This window comes from Phoenix dactylifera, chromosome 2, assembly GCF_009389715.1.
Source record: "Phoenix dactylifera cultivar Barhee BC4 chromosome 2, palm_55x_up_171113_PBpolish2nd_filt_p, whole genome shotgun sequence".
Taxonomy (NCBI): Eukaryota; Viridiplantae; Streptophyta; class Magnoliopsida; order Arecales; family Arecaceae; genus Phoenix; species Phoenix dactylifera.
In genome coordinates, this window is record NC_052393.1 from 5,115,524 (window position 1) to 5,133,254 (window position 17,731).

The following is a 17,731-nucleotide window of genomic DNA, read 5'->3' on the forward strand; positions in this document are numbered from 1 at the left end:
AAGACTCAGCTGAGGGAGAAAGCAGGGGGGAAAGACGACGAAAATAAGAGGCAGCCAAACAAGACCTTTAGGGCAGACTCGTGGGGTTTATATAGACCCCCCTGACGGCCCAGATCGACGGGGTCGGTTCCCATCCCCCCGGGTTGCGCCACGTGTCGACCTCGGAAGCCGAGGCACCGTATTCACTCCGGTCTAATAAATCGGATACGAAATCGAAGCGTTGTCCCATCGGATCTCGGGGCCTCATCATGGGCCCACAGAATCAAATCGTCCTGAGGAACGAGCGGACGTAACCCCCGCTCCCCTCGTTTAATAAGATCTGGGACACGTGGAGCCCCGATGAGGCCTCCACTTCTTCAGAATTATGATCCAGTAACATGAAATCGAAAGCGTCCGACCTCGGGTCGCGCCGCGTGTCCGTTTCAAACCCCGTAACGGCACACTCATTAATGAGCCAGAAACATCGATTACGGAATCGAGACACCGCCTCGACGAGCTCGAGGTCCCCCATTATTAATCCGCCGTAAAATGATCCTGGCGATTCAAGAAGCATGATGATACGAGCTCCATCATTAGCTCACCGAATAAAGCAGCCTCGAGACGCCAAAGGGCGCATATCTCACCATAAAAGCTCCGGAAAGCACAAGGGGGCGGGCGAGACCTTCCCCCCAACCTTAGTGACAGACTTTACTTCCCACGTCCGAGCTCCACAAGCCGCTCGAACTCGGAAGTCGGGGGGTAGTGTTGGGGGGAATAAAGTTTCCCCCAAATGACATAAATACCCCTAAGAAGCCGTACAACCTCCGACCCCGGACAGCCGAAGTCAGCGTCCGACCTCGGAACGCTCGGCCACAAGATGACCGACCCCGAAACCTCCGACCTAAGAGAAACCCCGATGTCCGAGGACCGTACTCTAACACCCTTCCGGCATTTATTGCGCATGGCCGCTGTAATCTCCGGCTTACTCCACCAATAATGCGGATCTCCGGCTTACTCCATAATAAATGCGGATCTCCGACTTACTCCACCAATAATGCGGATCTCCGGCTTACTCCATAATAAATGCGGATCTCCGGCTTACTCCACAATAAATGCGCATGGCTCCTGACATCTACGGATCCCCGGCTCTCCACGGCAAATCGACCCAGCAGGGTCTAGTCGACTATGATAAGTCTCTGATCTCGGCCATACCGCCGACATCAGTGCAATGACTCGCCTGACCGAGCGCCGACCTGAACAACATGCCAAGCCGTACTACGGCCTCGCCCTGTTACATCACAGGTAAACCGACCCCCGCATATAAAAGGGAACCTTGGCCTCCCAAGAGGGGATCGGAACATTCATACACCCAAAAATCACTGTTTATCTCCTTCTCCCCACTATTTGCCCCCTCCCTGACTTGAGCGTCGGAGGGCCGGCGCCGGAGAACCCGGCCACCGGTTCGTGTGCAGGCACCCGGATGGAGGACGCCGCCAGCCAACGGATCGCCGCCCCGCTGCGAGGACCTGCTGTTCCTTCTCTCCGACAGCCCCGGACGGAGGACGCCGCCCGCCGACAGACCGCCGCCCCGCCGTGAGAACGAACAGTCGTTTCCTCTCCTCGACCGAAGATTGCCCCCGGATCCAATTTCCAGCAACATTATGGCTTCTTGATTAAAAGTTGGGCTATTTTCAAATTTTGCACTCCATATGCTGCCATGAGGAAAAAAAAAATAAAAGCTAATCCCAATAAACCGAGCGCCGATGCTAATTGCAATGATTAATTTGCTTGTAGGCCCTGAGTTGGGATCCGAATGCTCTTTAAAAATGGGGTGTTTATGTGCATGAATCATAAGTAATTTATTTTTTTTGTAGATGATTTTTATCATAATGGCTAAATTATTCTTAGATTCTTGAGTGATGCGTGAATTATTTGCAGGTCTGGTGATAAACAAGTCTCAGCATGCCAAGGACTAGTTTATTTTTGTTGCAAGAAGTAAATTACTAAGAAGTCCCTAACTAGACGCACGCGCATATATACATACATACATACGTGCGTGCGTGCGTGTGTGTATATATAACCCAACTTGCAGCTATATCATTGGGCTAATAATTGGTTAGGTCTGAATTGTGTAACCAAGACTAGAGTCCAACTTAATTTTTTTTGGATCTTAATTATAGATCTGGAGACACACATTTGGTGATCAAGTAAAATCAGAGTCCATATCAACCAAGTCAAACCAAATTGAAACAAATACGTTTAAAAGTAATTAGTTACGCTCTAGATTCAAGAGTTAAAGCAAATGAAATATAAAAGAAAAGAGTATTGAATACTTTATAATTATAAGAATAAAAGATAATGTGGATTGCTGCCGTTGATGTCTACAAATGAGAATGTGGTTTAACCTTCAATGAGTTTCAACCCATAAATATCTTGAATGGTAAAATATCAAGTGACATGGGGGTTGGGGATTTTAAAGCTACTATTTTTGGTGTTAAATCATATCAAATTAGGTCAAGATCTAATCAAGTCATCAAATATTTGGCTCATTTGAAACTCGCTTACTAAATAAACCTGGTAGGGTAGGGTTTAGATCGCGTAAGAAAAAATCATTACTCAGATCAATACTTGCGCTTTCAAATCGGTTATCTTTTTCTTTCATTTCTTGAATAACCAATCTCATTATCAGTTAATTGAGAAAAAAAAACAATATTTTTTCTTTCATTTCTTGAAACTAAATTATCATCATGTTAATTGGAATCCTTAAGCTCGTATCTAAGTCTCCCTTCATCCCGTTCTCCTTTTGATAAATGCCCCCCAACAGACTTAAAATAGGAATTAAATGCCCCTGTTCATGTTTCGGGCTTTGGATATTACAGTCACGTGCGAACGTGCTTCGCACGCGTGCGGCCAAGGTGTCAGGACGAACTACTTATCGCGAGGGAAGCCCGGCCGAAAGGGGGAGCGACCGGCGTGCGGTTTCGGTGCGAGAAAAGGGGATTTCCTCACGCCGAGAGGAGAGCAGAGGAGACGAATGGCTTCTTTAGTCCGGGGCGTCTTCAAGGCGATTAGAGAAAAAGGCATCGGAAATTTCGTGAAGGAGATTCGAGAAGAGGGCTATGCGTGAGTCCTAATTGTTGATTTTTTAAATAAAAAACCAAAAAGTATCATCTCGGCCTTGGCATGATGGTCTTATTTCATGAATTTATTCTTTTGCAAGGAATCTTTCTTTTATGGATTTGTCTCTCCAAATGCGAGATTTCATTTTATTGCTGTGCGTGGTCGTTAATTTTCCCCCTTCTCCATCGATCTGGGGGCCAAGATCTTATTGATTTTGTTGATCTTTTCTAGGTTTCTTAAGGATTGCGATCAAAATTAAGTAAAAGAATATTTTTTCCCTAAGTTTTTGGTTCAAAAGAATTTAACTTGATCGTTCGGTTTCGTGCAAGAAAAAATAGCATGATGAGAAGTATGTAAGTTTCAAGAAGTTGGCTTTGTCCCAGCTATTTCGTGAGATTTATATGTTCGGCAAGCTGGAGGCCAAAGTTTTGTTGATGATTTCTTTTGCTTTAAAGACCATGATCATTTTTGTCATCTTGATTCTGTTTTTCTCCCCAAGAAAATGTTCTTTCTGGTGCTATTTATGCCACTTGCGATGCACTTCTGGAAAACCATTCTTGTTATCAGTTTGTTGCTTGGAATTTGTGTAAAGGCAGGAGTTTGGGACATTTTGTTGGACTTGCATGACTTCTTGAGTTTTTTTTTCTGAATTTATTTCATGATCGGGAAGTAACTCATGATGCATTAATTGATGCTTCGATAGTTCTTGTAGAGTTCATCATATCCAAAATATAAAACCCATTTTTCCTGAGACAATTTTGGAGTTCTTAGTGACTTGTAATTTTTCCTCCCACTATTATACAGGATCTCTAAACCACCACCAAACAATTCCCTCTCAGCGAACTAGTAAGACAGAGTTAGACAATGAATAAAGAAATTATTTATGACAAACATTTAGTGATCCTTTCAATGGTTTCTCTTTTTTGGTCCTCATAGGTGCATTAGGTTCATTTTTGGCACTTGTAAAGAAAATAGGCCCATCTGTGCCACAGTTCTTAAAAAAAAAATTCTGTTCATTTAGTTTCTTCATACTTGCATCTTTATGTCGACCGGCATTTTTGTATAAACATATAATAGTTAACTGTCTTATTTTTTTTTAATACAAGGTTCTGATGTTCCACATTTGTTGCATTTTACAGGAAATGCCTTCTGGATGGGAATCTGTTGTAAGTGTCTTTTTTATTACTGTCATTGTGCTACCATATTATGGGATGATTTATGCTGCATGTATGCACTGTTGTGCCAAAGTAGTTGAATTTTATCATGATCAATTCATACTTCTAAACTTACTTTGTGAATAATCATTCAAAACAATGTTGCTTTTTCCTAAACTTGCTCTATTGGTGCATTGCTCTTGTATATTATAGGAAAGCCATGATTCAATAAAATATTTATCTATCTATCTATCTATCTTAAATGATGGTTAATTACTCACAAATGCTTCTTGGAATATCTGCCTATAGAAATATGAGTAGATTTTTTCTATTTGACATAAAAATTCTAAATCCTAGAAATATGGTCAGTTCGATGCTCTACTTGCCCGATAATGTCCGGTAAGATGAGGTTGATGTTTTGAATTGTAGATGATGTGCATATAAGCTCATGAATCATGTCTGCTTTCCTGTAGGTTTTCATGGTTATACTGGGTAAAGAAAAAATATAATATTATTTCTTTCTGCTTATATTTTTTCATAATATAATATTTATAATGTGTATATGCATGTATGTATATGCACAGATATATATATACACGGATGTACGTGCATATAAATTGAGTGGATTATGGGCTTACGGTTGCAGTTAAACCCATTTTATCTTTGTATAGTTTCACAACAGCTAGGCTTCTATAAATGACCTTTCTCCCTCTCAAGTCTACTACTTATGAGTTATGACCAGTTAGCGGACGATACTGACAGTAGTTACTTATGTTATTCAGCAGCTCATGGTATAGATTTTTCTTTTTTTTGGAAATGAGGGTCATGGTGAAGCTAACTGAATTTATCTAATTTGCTTGTTCCAAGACATTGTTTGTTTCAAGACATTGTTTGTTTCAAGACAATTGTTTTGCACTGTTTGTACATCAATCTTGATGATTTATGAAGTGGAGGTATGGCTGGAAAGAATACGACTGTCAAAAATTGTATCTTTACAATTTTTGAGTAGTGTGATCTGTTCAACTTTCACCAATGAATGGCCTCCCTCAATCCTTCTTGATCTTCAAAGTTGGAAAGAATCACTAAGGAAAGTGCAAATTCAGTAGCATGCTGGGAGGCATAATCACTAATTTGAGTCACATTAATTCAATAATGGAATTCGATTGCAGTATTGAATGAGGAAAATAACTCTTTAAAGCTAAGCTTTACCTCATTATTGATATACATTAGCCATAGGAATTTGGATTGCACATGGATTTTACGACTGATGCCACATCTGATTACTGTTTTTTGTGAAAAAAATGAATGTCAAACTTAGAAGTAGATGAGGATGTTTATAGGGAAAAAAATTGTTGATTTGACACAGAAAATGAATTGCAAAATGAACATATGATTACTACAATGTGTAATGGTGATGAGAGATATATTCCTTGGGAAATCTCAAGTTTGTGAAATTCTTCTTTCTTTCATTTTTCAGTATTGGATTTTCTTAATTGGTAAAATGAGGTTTTAACAATGAAAAGATTATAGTGGAAAAGGCAAGCGTAATGTCAAGATATGGTTAGACATCAAGAGGATTCTATAAACATGCTTCACCACTACCAATGAAAAGCAAGAGAATTAGCATGTGCATTGCCACGCAAATCGGAACTCCCAGCTGGAAGGCTTTCCAATTCATAAGAGCATCACAGCAATCTGTTCTTTGAAGGATTGCTTATTTTTCCTTTATAAAAGGCCATGTACTGAAAATCATACAGTCTCTTATGTGACCTTACTTCTGCTTGAATATGAACCATAATGCAAGGGAAGGCCATGTCTCTAGATTGGAGGATCACAGGTGTAAATGATGAGCTAAGGATCTCTAGACTACTTTTATCTGAAGGAATAAAGAAATAGGTTGCAAACGATTTTTTTGTCTTCCTTGCAGACAACTAAGTAATTAGTAAAATAGAGAATTTAAAATCTAAGGTGATCATTTGAGATCTGTTCATGTTCATAAGAACCCACCCAAATTCTTGGAGGGAAGGAGCTTTTACATTCCAAATCTTATGCTATAAGAATGAAACTTGCAACACACCAGTTGACCATAGGCAGGCACTTATCTGGTTATGCTTGATTAATTAGATCAAATGCATAAATCACTTATAATTAATTGCATACTTCAGTTCAGGCAAGAGGTAGGTTGATGACTCTATTTTGATGCTCGAAAAATATGATGGTTAATGTGACCCTTTCTGAGTCATTTTACTATCTTATATCTACATCTGCATCTGTAATAACCATGCCTTCCATCAACTTATAAAAATTAATAAGAACTTATTAGAATTATTGAGCAAATTGTCATGGTTAGATATGAGAGCTTTGTGTTGTAACCTATATAACCTGCATCTGATGAAAAGTTTAAACCAAGCAAGTGCTGCCTTTTTGAGTTTGTTTGGAGCTATTGCATGTTTGATTATCTTGATGAGGTAGAAACATGCTTGAACATTTATTAGGATTGCATTCTTATTATCTGCTTGATACAACTGCTAACATGAATACTAAGACTTCACAAGTAGATTTCCGGCAAGCATTCTTGTAAGATAGATGGGCATAAGCTTCCTTTTAAATTTCCTCCTGTTCATAAGAAATCTTATTCAGTTTAGCAAGTTCTCTGTTTGCAAATCTCTCGGAACACAATGAAAATTGAGGAATACATCTTTGGTAGAGGTGTAGTTCCTGCTATTGGTTGATGCTAACATGTGGTCACAGAAAAAGAATTGTAGTTTGATTTTGTTACTTGTCATCAAGACAGCGGAATGTATGACATCCCCATGACAGTTTGTAGGTTAGGATCATTATCCCCAATATAACAGAAGAATAATTTCAGGATCAATTTCATATGAGGGTAAGAATGTCATCAAAGGGTATCGAAGTCTTGGACTGACCGAAAAAATGGAACAAATCAGCCTGCAGAATATGAATTTGAACACCCAGTAAAGTTGGTAGTAGATGGTGTTTTCCCTCTTAAAAAGACATCCTGATTTTTTCCCCCTAAGGAATATGATTCAGAGCAGCAAAATGCTTTTGCTTGATTTTGTTACAAAATTATGACTAGATTTAAATTTTTAGGCAACTTTTCTTATTTCACTTGTGAAGCAGAGAAAATTGTAGGGAGTCAAAAGTTGACGCCATAAGGATCATTTTGACAAAAGCACACGAAAGGGAAAATAGTAGTGATGTATGGTGAAGGATGCTAAATAACATCGAAGTTAAGTGTGATAGTCAAGGCTCTAATGTGAAAAGGGATTAGTAACTCTATGCATTTTTAATTTCAGATGCAAAACTTGACATTTTAATTATTTCAGAATTCAGATAATAGTTGTCACATAAATATTGGCATCTCAGAAAGTTGGACTAAACAGTACAAAGGAAGAAAAAAATAATAAGTCTAGTGAGAACTATTATCCACTAACATTCCTTGGGGATCTGTATCCTATGGTCAAGTCAACAAGTCCCCTGTTATTTTGGGCCATGCGTGTCTGTGTACTGGGACCAATATGGGGAATTCAAGCATGACAATGAAACCAAATACATCCAGTTGGTTAGATTGGATCATGTATGCCATGATAAAAGTTGTGTCGGTATGACAAATATACATGATACAAACTTGACTCTCATTAGCAATTAGCTTGGTGATTTGGAAACTGACAAAATACCTTGTACTAAATTTTGGATTTAAAATACAAAAAGTGGTAATGGCATGGTTCGCAGTGTTGTCTAAATGAAAAAGTTCAAAGCATTTTGGTTTGGCCTATTGCTATAGATTCAAAAATTGTTGGAATGGGCTGGTAGCATTAATATCATATCATTCTGATGTGAAACCAGCATCAGCATGGGTGTTGGGTAACTTGGGTTGCCAAAAGAATCTGCATTGGTACATACTAGCCATATAAATCCATACTTGTCGGTAATGGTGCGGACGATAGTATCGTATTGATTGTATTGATCGGTACTGTGTTTTTTTTTTTTTGATGTTTTCAGTTTTAGTACATACCATCAGTACCGATACCGACTAATACCTACCATTCCAATGGAAAAATAGTATGGGGTTGGCTACTGGTATTTAAAACCTTGCCTACTGTCAAAACTGATCAATATGAATCTACCGTGTACCAATTTTGGCTCTGTTTTGACCAATTTCAGAATCTTTTCGCTCCTTGCTTTTGTTATTTTTAAATGGTGATTATGTTTACACCTGAGGTATCTATCTTTATTCATTGCAGAATGTTTTTTTTACTGATTTAGTCAATAAAATGGCCATGTTATATTCAACTAGTGCTATCTTATGTTTAGTTACTATTGATATATTTCCATTACCTTCAATTTTTTAGTGTTCTTTAAATTCACCTTTCTCATTAAATCTGATGTTTTCTATTTTGGTTTGAATAATACCAGATTGGTTGGAATGTTTTATAAAACTAGGTTGTAAAGTATCTTGAAACCCTGTTGTTTGACCTTGGCCGGTGGGTGGGATTTTGGCAAATGGAATGCTAAACTCTGTTTTTGTTTTGAAACCTAGATATGTGAACACCTTTGCAACTTGAAATATTCATATGGAACAAAATATGATTGTTTACGGCTATTGGGCATTGCTCGATGCCATGTGAATAATTGTAAGACATTATTTTTTTATTATTATTTTAACCTATAAATGGAGACTTAATGTGCTTCCAGCCTTCACCAACATGGATAGATAACCAATTTTAGCAAGGCCACACTGGACATGAACTTGGTAATTTACAGAAGAATGATACACTAGCAGCATCATGTTTTCTACGTATTTTGAATGAAAGCATATTTTTGGAACTAATCCAGAACTCATGCACATCAATTGGATGCTCATACCTACTTTCTGAAATCTGGAAATTGCTAAGTCACATCCTTAATCCTGTGTTTGCTTCCTTATCCATGTGAAATCATTTTGCAGTGATTCATAAAGAAACATATACATTCTGAGAAAATGAACGATGATTCAAAGGGAAAAAAGAAATAATGAAATGAAACAAAAACACCTTTCTGTGGTATGATCAGATTGTCAAATTTGTGGTAAAAACATAAGGCAACAAAGACCTTGGGGGAATAAGCCTGATCAACTTCTTATTTTTCTTCTATCTCGAAATTGCCACCTAGAAGGTAGGATATATTTAAACCTTTTAGTTTGAAGTTTAGTTCTTATAATCTTGTAACTTTTCTTGATAAATTTTCTTTCATGACCAAAAATAGGAAATGAATTTCGCCAAACTTTCTCCTTTATAGCTTTTCAACAACCAAATACAGCCTTGTTACCTGTGCTAACTCTAAAGCTGGATGTGGTGGCCAGATTGAAAATTTTGAGGACATCATATCGGTAAATGCCTTGTTATTCTATATGTTGAACGTCAATGCTGTGGAGATGGTAGTCATGTATGCTATACAACTACAACGTATGCAGATTCACTTAGATGTACATAGAAACAAAAGATGATATTACATGATTCACCTATATCTGAAATTAAATATTTGCTCTCTCTCATTATTTTTTGCTTGATTTTTAAGACAACATGTAAATAATTGTTCGATTACTGATGTAAGTGTTCTTAATGCACCTACATAGAGCTCAGATTAGCCAGTTTCTGAATTTCAACTTTTTTTTTCCTGAATTATTAAAAGATCAGATGAGCCTCCTTTTCTCCCTGCATGTAAGAGATCCAACTAGTATGTGCCTATAACTGTTAACCTTTTCTTTGATAGGGGAGTTAATATATAATAGTTGTAACTATGATTTTTTGCAGGCAAACAAAAATTCACAACATAGGTGCAACCCTCGTAGGAGTTGATAAATTTGGAAACAAGTATTATGAAAAATTGCAGGACACTCAGTATGGTTAGTAGGCTTCTTCCTAGCTGCGTACTTTGTTTCTCCCTCTGTTGTAAAGCTACATATTTCTGTCAAAAGAGGATCACCTGAACAGCAATTTTATATTTTCACCAAAATCATTCGCTGTTTGTACCTCAAATTGTTTGGTTTGGATGGAACTGCACTATAAGAATTCAATGGAAAGGACAATATAGTTTAAGTTGTTTAATTTGGATGGTACTGCAGCTATAAGAAATCATGAGTTAAATATATCAGAGGTCATTGCTTAAGTCATTGAACATTGACTATCTGTTTCAGATACAAGTTTCTTAGACTCCCAGTTCAAAACCTCTCCTCATCTTCTGGATAGACCCTTTAATGCATAGTTGTACCTCTGTACTCCCAAATGCATTGCATGTGTTCATAGAATTGTTTCATCTTACAAGGCAACCTAAAGAAACAAAGGGAAGGGGAGAGAAAATTGTTTCATGATATTACACACAAAGTTGACTCATCTCTCTGGACTCTTCCAACTCATATTGAAGTACCACACCTATTAGAGGCACTGCACATATTCATTGCATGTACCTGTACAACTTTCTCATATTATGAGTCAGAAAAGCAGAATTGAAGTTGGAGGAAAATATTAACTGTTTTTCCTTTGCTTCAACTAGCATGTCGACTCAACTGCGCCTTAATCCCAAACTAGTTGAGGTCAGCTATATGAATCTTTTCCTTTCTGCTTCTCGGTCGAAAAATAAAGTAGGACATTACTCGTAGTAAAAATATTTTTCATGCAACAGAATAAAAAGCACGGTCTAAGCAGAAACTGCCAAGCACCAGAAAATTTTGATTTGCTATTATTTTTTTTGTCATAGTAAGTTTTGGGATATCTTTAAACTGAGAACTTCGTGCATGAGAAGTTGAACTTGACAATTTCTGTGAAGCTATTATTCATAGCATGCAACGCTGAAAATCTTGTTTGCTAACATGCTGTTGTTTCAAAAATGATGAGAATAAGAGTACTGATGATTGTGCAGGGCGGCACAGGTGGGTGGAGTATGCAGAGAAGGGCCGTTATAATGCATCCCAAGTGCCACCTGAGTGGCATGGCTGGCTGCACTATATCACCGACCATACAGGGGATGAAGTAAGTAATCTGAGTATATCCTCTGATTTCTATCAACTTAAATCCTAAATATATTTCTCATTATAAAAATTTACAAACTTTAGAGTATTTTTGTGCTGTTTATTTGATTCAAATCTACTATTTAGATCGTTAACCCAAGATATTGTCTGCATCACAAGGCTAGCAAAAATGTAAAGATTTATGTTTGTAAATGTTTATAGAGAAACTGTAGTCTCTTACAATATGCCACTGAAAAAATCAAGAGTCCCATTTGTCATGCTTCTGAAAATGTGCAAGAAAATATGGAAAAGGAGTTTTCCTGCTAAAAATACACCATGTAAATTACTGTTATGCATAAAGAATGCTAGGCAGCTTATTTTTCTTGGCAGCTTTTGATGCTGAAACCTCGAAGATATGGAGTAGAGCACAAGGAGAACTTCTCGGGAGAGGGTGATGAGTACATCTACCACTCGAAGGGTCATGCTCTCAACCCTGGACAGAGGAACTGGACCCGGTACCAGCCATGGCAACCCACCAAAAGCTAAAAAAAAAAGTCCTTTCCCTTATCAGCCTGAAGGTATGGAAAAGAAACATCAGTGCATTGCTTTTCTCGCCGTGCGATCATCCGTTAGCAATGTCTAGCAGACATTTTAACTGAAATTATAATGCAGGCTGGATGAACTTTGTGCAAATAAATGTAGTGAACTTGTTCCTTTTGAGAGAGCAACCTGTGAATTGTGGTACTGCACCTTTGACTTATGGTTTTCTGCAACCTTAAAGAAGCTTTTGGAAGTGACTTGGTTGCATTGCTCCTCCATGGCCATTGGTCTTGTGGGTTGGTCAAATGGGGCCTTCATGACAGGGCCTATGATGATAGCTGCAAGGCTGTACTGTGACAACATTGTAGCAGCAGAACTCCCATCATGAGTCCTAAATCATTTGTTACCATTATTTACTCAATGAGCTATCGAAATAACCACATGACTATAACTTATTTCAACCACATTTTAGAAGAATTTTTCAGGATGGCGTTTGCCTCCACCTTACATCTACAGTTTCTTGGACCTGTTAGGCTTTGTGGCATCATGTACTGAATCTCATCTCTCTTCCATGCAATAAACGAAAAATGTAGGAGTACTAGATAAAACTAAATGAGTATATATATATATATATATACTTGGTACATCAGAGGAGAAGGCTCTGTAAGAAAAACAAAGATCAGAACAGCTAATGTGTGAAAACAAAAGGTCTCCTCTCCGAAGAATGTAGTTACCATGCAGCGCCTTGCTTGCTAACCAGTCAGCAGTCTGGTTTCCTTTTATGGGGAACATGGATCGCCATAAGCGTATTAAGTACTACTGCAAAGTATAATTCTTGCTAAGCACCAACAAGTTCAGCATTAGCCCCAGAGCATGGGGGTAACATCTTGCCGCCAGTCCGCGGTGATTTCAAATTTCGGTGCTGGTAAGATTCAGCAAGAAGGAAATGTGGCTGATGGATGCTCCAAAGCATCAGTTAACAATTCAAATTTTAAATCTTGGAATAGAGCTGATTTTGACACTGCAACAGAGCAGAAATGTTAACAGTTGCATAGAGAACAACCATTAGGGGGTGTTTGGTAACCCAACAGGATCACCACGGTGATCTAAGATTTCCGGTGATCCGAGTGATTTGGTCTCCATTGATGTTTGGTAGGCTATGGTTCAGTGATTAAAAATCTCTGGGTATCCACGAGTAACTTGTTTGGTATCACGCTCATCTATCATTAACAACAGTATGTTAATTGAGCAATGATATAGTATGTTAATTATGCTGAGGGATTTTTTTGAGTTATGTTTTGAGTTATTAAAGCAGATTTTATGTTTATTTTGCCGTGAAGTATTGGCCTTTCATGATAGACATGATATCTAACAATTGATCATTAAATTGTCGCGTAGTCAATTTTGGATTCACAAACATAATTTTGATTGAATAGCTAAAAATTTTGATCTTGACAAATGAATGGGCCTCTAATACCAGTCATAACACACATTTTTATAACCTGCCTCAGGTTGGTCATCTCCTTTGTACATGACATTCCATATAATCATAATCCATATGCATGCAAGATCTGTATACAAATGTAGTATTTGCCTGTTATATTTTCCTAAATCACTAGCTATCAATCACAAGAGCATTAAGGCTGTGATGCAATTTGTGGCAGATCTTTGGAGGCTTGAATGAAAAAAGGAATTTTCACATGAGATTTCATGAGTCATTTAGAGTGCAGACCGGAAGCTTTTTTTTAAAAAAAGCATTATAACGTAGAATGTCACACCAATCTGGCATGTCCACAAAATTTAAGGGGGATGGGGGATAATTTTATCGCGTAGGGAGATATGAGAGATGTCGCGACTGTTTAGCACAGCTTTGAGGACAAGTTGGCAAAGAGAATCCTTGCTATGCCGATTCCCAGGTAGGGAGTCTCCGATAGAAAGGTTTGGAGAACGACTTGCAGGTTGAATGTTAGAGTTAGTGATCTCTGTGACCTATATAGAGCTAAGGCCACGCAGATAATGGATAATGGTTAGATTTGGAAGCTCTACATTCACCCACGGGTAACCCAATTTCTCTGGAAGGTAGCATGTGGATGGCTTCCAACTAGGGGCGTGTTGTACAGCAGGGGCCCAGGGCTCCCTTCGGCCTGTGACAAATGTTTCGGTAAGGAGAAGACGGTAGCATATACCTTATTTGATTGTCCCGATGTGAGGCGGGTTTGGAGATTGGTTGCAGTTGCCTGGGGCTTCATGCAGTCCACGACCCTGTTGATGCTTTCCTTGCTTATTTGAAAGGAACCATAATGAGATCTGCTACGGTTTCTTGGGTTTATTTCATGAAATTAGAAATAGCTTCATTTTGAAATGTTTAATGGTTCATATAGTTTAGTTTGGATGAGTATCTCCATGTTTTAGTTACATCATTCTTCATCATTACCAATTTCAACTCCCTTAGGGTTCCAATCTCTGCCCCTTGTTGAAGCGTTATCTCTTAATCTCTCGACGAAAGCTCTTTTGTTCCCCTTTTGGTTGCCTTCCGTTACTAAAAACCTCTCACCACGAAAAACTGAAGCATGCTCCCTCACAGCCACCACTCTCATCTGGCCACAACAATACCGACCGCTCTCCCTCCCTCTCTCTCTCTCTCTCTCCCTCCCCAACCCTCCCTCCCTTTTCCTCTCCTTCCCTCTCCTCTCTCTCTCTTAGGGTTCCGATCTCTGCCCTTCATTTGTGCCACCTCCTAATCTCTTGATGAAGGCCCTCTCATCCCCTCACCAATCACCTTTTATTGTTAGAAAACCCTTCGCCGTGAAGAATTGGAGATTGCTCCCCCTATGGCCGTTGCCCTCCTCGAACCACAATAGTACTAGCCGCTTTATCTCCCTTTCTCTCTCTTTCTCCACTCCCTCGCTAACTCCCTCTCTTTCCTCCTCTCTCTCCCTCCTTCTCTTTCTTCCCTCTTCTCCTCGCTATTTCGGTACACCCCCGAATAGTAAGATACGGATCCATATCATGCTGAATTGGTCATTCGCCAATATAACATCTGGTACTGGTTTGGCAAATTTTGATTTATTTGATGCTCTTGACGTAGTCTGCCTGGAGTGTACGGATTAATCAATTGTTTTGTCCTCTTGATATAGTCACAGATGATTCTGATTGTTCCAAATGATATTGTTTTCCTATCTTCCGGAAGTCAGTTTGCACAAGGGGTTTTAGTTGATGCCCGAGCATGATATGTGCAGTTTGATCAGACCTACAAGGTAATTTGGGTAGAGCACTTGAAACCCATGTTTCCTATGTGAGCTACTTTTTCTCTGTTTTGAGATGGACAATATCCTTTTTAAGAGAATGTGTGATGAACAATGCCAAAATATGTAGGACTTGTAGTTTGTATCCTTTATTTTTTGTGGTGTATGCTTAAGGGTAATGGCATGGTGGCTTTCCGAAAGACATCTATCATTTTGTCTGTACTGGAAACTTGGAGTGCTTTGAAACCTTCTGACGTGGGCCTTTCTGTTTCAAACCATCAGAGACTTTGTACAATTTTTAGGACTCAATTGAGCTTTAGCTTGTCCTTGGCTGTTATATTTCAATCACTTGCTATCGATCCCAGGGTCATAAAGGTGGTAATGCAATTTGTCACAGATTTCAAAGCATCATACGAAAGAACTTTCACATGAGATTTTTTTTTTTTTTTTTTGATGAAAACGGCTGCTCTCACTACCCTAGCATGAGCACAACCAGCTATATCAGAATCAAGCAAACAACACAAAGCAAAAGGAACAAAATACTGCTGCGTCCAAAGAAGGTTTCTGAAATGGTGCGCAATAAAGAAGGCGACTCAGTCAGCAACCTGGTTCGCCTCCCGCAGGACATGCCTCTAGAGGATCCGGTACTTCCGTAGCATCCGACGAATGTTGCCCAGAAGCGGGTGCTCCACCTTCTCCCGCCCCTCCTCTCTCAGACACGCCATCAGGGAAGCTGAGTCTTCCTCCAAAACGATGCAACCAACCTGCAGAACATATCTCGCATAAGACAGCCCCTCCCAGGCAGCCCTAAGCTCCGCCCCAAAAGCTGAGGCCTCGAAAGAACGGTGCCCATCTGCTGCAATTAGCCTGGCGCCATGATCCCTGATGACAAAAGCCACACCCGCCCGATCGGCGCTGCCGGGCAGACTTCCATCAAAGTTCACCTCAAGATAGCCAGGAGGTGGGGGCTCCCAAGAGACAAAGATAAATCCGGGCACTATGGTAGCAAAGAGGGGGTCCCAGATGTCCCTGACCATTGCAGATGAATCCAACAGCAGCCTCTATAATCTCCACTGTCTGACGGAGGGTCCGTTCCACAACAGACCTCAGGAGAGCCCTCCTCCCCTCAAACACTCTAGCATTCCTATCCAGCCAAATATGATACACCAGATAGACGACAACAATACCCCACCCTACAATGCTCGACGATCGTAGAGCAATCCTTACCTACCGTAGAAAATCCTCCACACCAAACGTACGGCCCGGTAAGGGGAAGGATGCCCTCCCCCAAACCTGAGCTGCCCGTGGGCACTCAAATAGCATATGGCTAGCAGTCTCCATCGACTCCGGGCAGTCCACACACATCGAAGAGACCCCCAACCCCCTCCTGGCTAGCATCCTCCTGGTAGGCAAGCAGTCCTAGACCATCTTTCAAATGAACAATGCCACCCGTGGGTGAGCCCGCATCCTCCAAATTCACCTGCCCTCACAATGCCTGGCCGGCTCACCCCCCAACAGTACCTGAATATCCGCTGCCCTCATCCTAGCTGACCCAGTCGCCGCCCACACATGCCTATCCATCCCATCCTGAGGAATCGGAGTGGCAAGTACCTGCTAGCTGTGTCCCAAAAACCTCTCTGATCTCGGCCTCATCCCATCGGCCCTCATCGGAGACATGAGATTCTTTAGTCATCTAGCATTGGTAGTCTTGAAGACAAAAAGGTTACAATGTGGATGCTGTGTAGACTCGGCATGTCTCCAAGATTCAAGGGAGATGGAAGAGTGAGTTCCTATGACTGCTACCTCTTAGAATGTAGTTTATGTACCCACTACTCACTTGTGCAACAATCTAGTTTGAAATAAAATGAGCAGCTTTCATTGTATTTATAAGATACTTGTAACTTGAGTTCCTAGAAATAATTTAGGGTTCAACCGAGGATTTTGATTAATTTTTCCTTAACATGGAGTCAGCAGTCTCTAGTGATTATATATAAACTCCTAGTCTGGCATTCGTAAGATGGGATTCATCCAGGAACTTACTATTACCTTTATGTTAACCAATCTTCTTACCATGCAAACTTTATGTGCAATTTGTACCATAGAGATTTATAAGTAATTTAAAATCCATTTGAAGACCTGACCTTAATTTCTCTTGAAAAATTTGGTGTTCTTGCCAACCCATACTACATAATAGGTCCATGCAACTTTTCTTCCATGCCCCAAAGTATTTTCCTTTATAATATTATAATAACTAGAATCTAGCGCATGTGGTATATGTTACCTACGATATATGCATGTCCCCATATTTAGTGAAAAAAAACTATTTGGCGATCAGCATATGCGTATTTGTTTTTTTCCCCCCCAATTTTCAAAGAGAGGTGGGTTGAGGTTTCAGACTTCGATATCCGAGAACTAGAGAAGAACTTTTGCTGCAACCCAGTTTCACGTTGCGTAGGGGGTGCAAATGAGTCCGGTCAGAACCCATCCTAGTTTCTTATTCGGATCCGAATTTTGAACTCAAACCTAATCCAATAAGACACCGGGTTGGATCAGATCGAATCGTAGAATTGAAAATCCAAAATTATCTAAATTTTAAATAGGTTGGATTGTATCAGATCGGATCCGAATCTAGTAAATCTAGATTTGACTCAGAAAATGAAATGAATCTAATTTTAAAATCTAATTTA

At 39.6% G+C, this 17,731-nt stretch overlaps 1 protein-coding gene across 1 annotated transcript; it reads left to right on the forward strand.

The window, feature by feature from the left end:
- Window positions 1-2,879: 2,879 nt before the first annotated feature.
- Window positions 2,880-12,312, forward strand: LOC103706380 (probable NADH dehydrogenase [ubiquinone] 1 alpha subcomplex subunit 12). Its single transcript, XM_008790459.4, has 6 exons — window positions 2,880-3,102; window positions 4,239-4,265; window positions 10,067-10,158; window positions 11,172-11,281; window positions 11,650-11,837; window positions 11,932-12,312. The coding sequence occupies exons 1-5, from the start codon at window positions 3,014-3,016 to the stop codon at window positions 11,803-11,805; spliced, it is 474 nt and encodes a 157-aa protein (XP_008788681.1). The 5' UTR covers window positions 2,880-3,013; the 3' UTR covers window positions 11,806-11,837; window positions 11,932-12,312.
- Window positions 12,313-17,731: the final 5,419 nt, after the last annotated feature.

Bases quoted from the DNA above. Each gene is read 5' to 3' on its own strand.
- LOC103706380 (XM_008790459.4), top strand. From the start codon at position 3,014: ATGGCTTCTTTAGTCCGGGGCGTCTTCAAGGCGATTAGAGAAAAAGGC. The intron at 3,103-4,238 runs GTGAGTCCTAAT...TGCATTTTACAG, and splicing joins ATTCGAGAAGAGGGCTATGC to GAAATGCCTTCTGGATGGGA. The intron at 10,159-11,171 runs GTTAGTAGGCTT...ATGATTGTGCAG, and splicing joins ATTGCAGGACACTCAGTATG to GGCGGCACAGGTGGGTGGAG.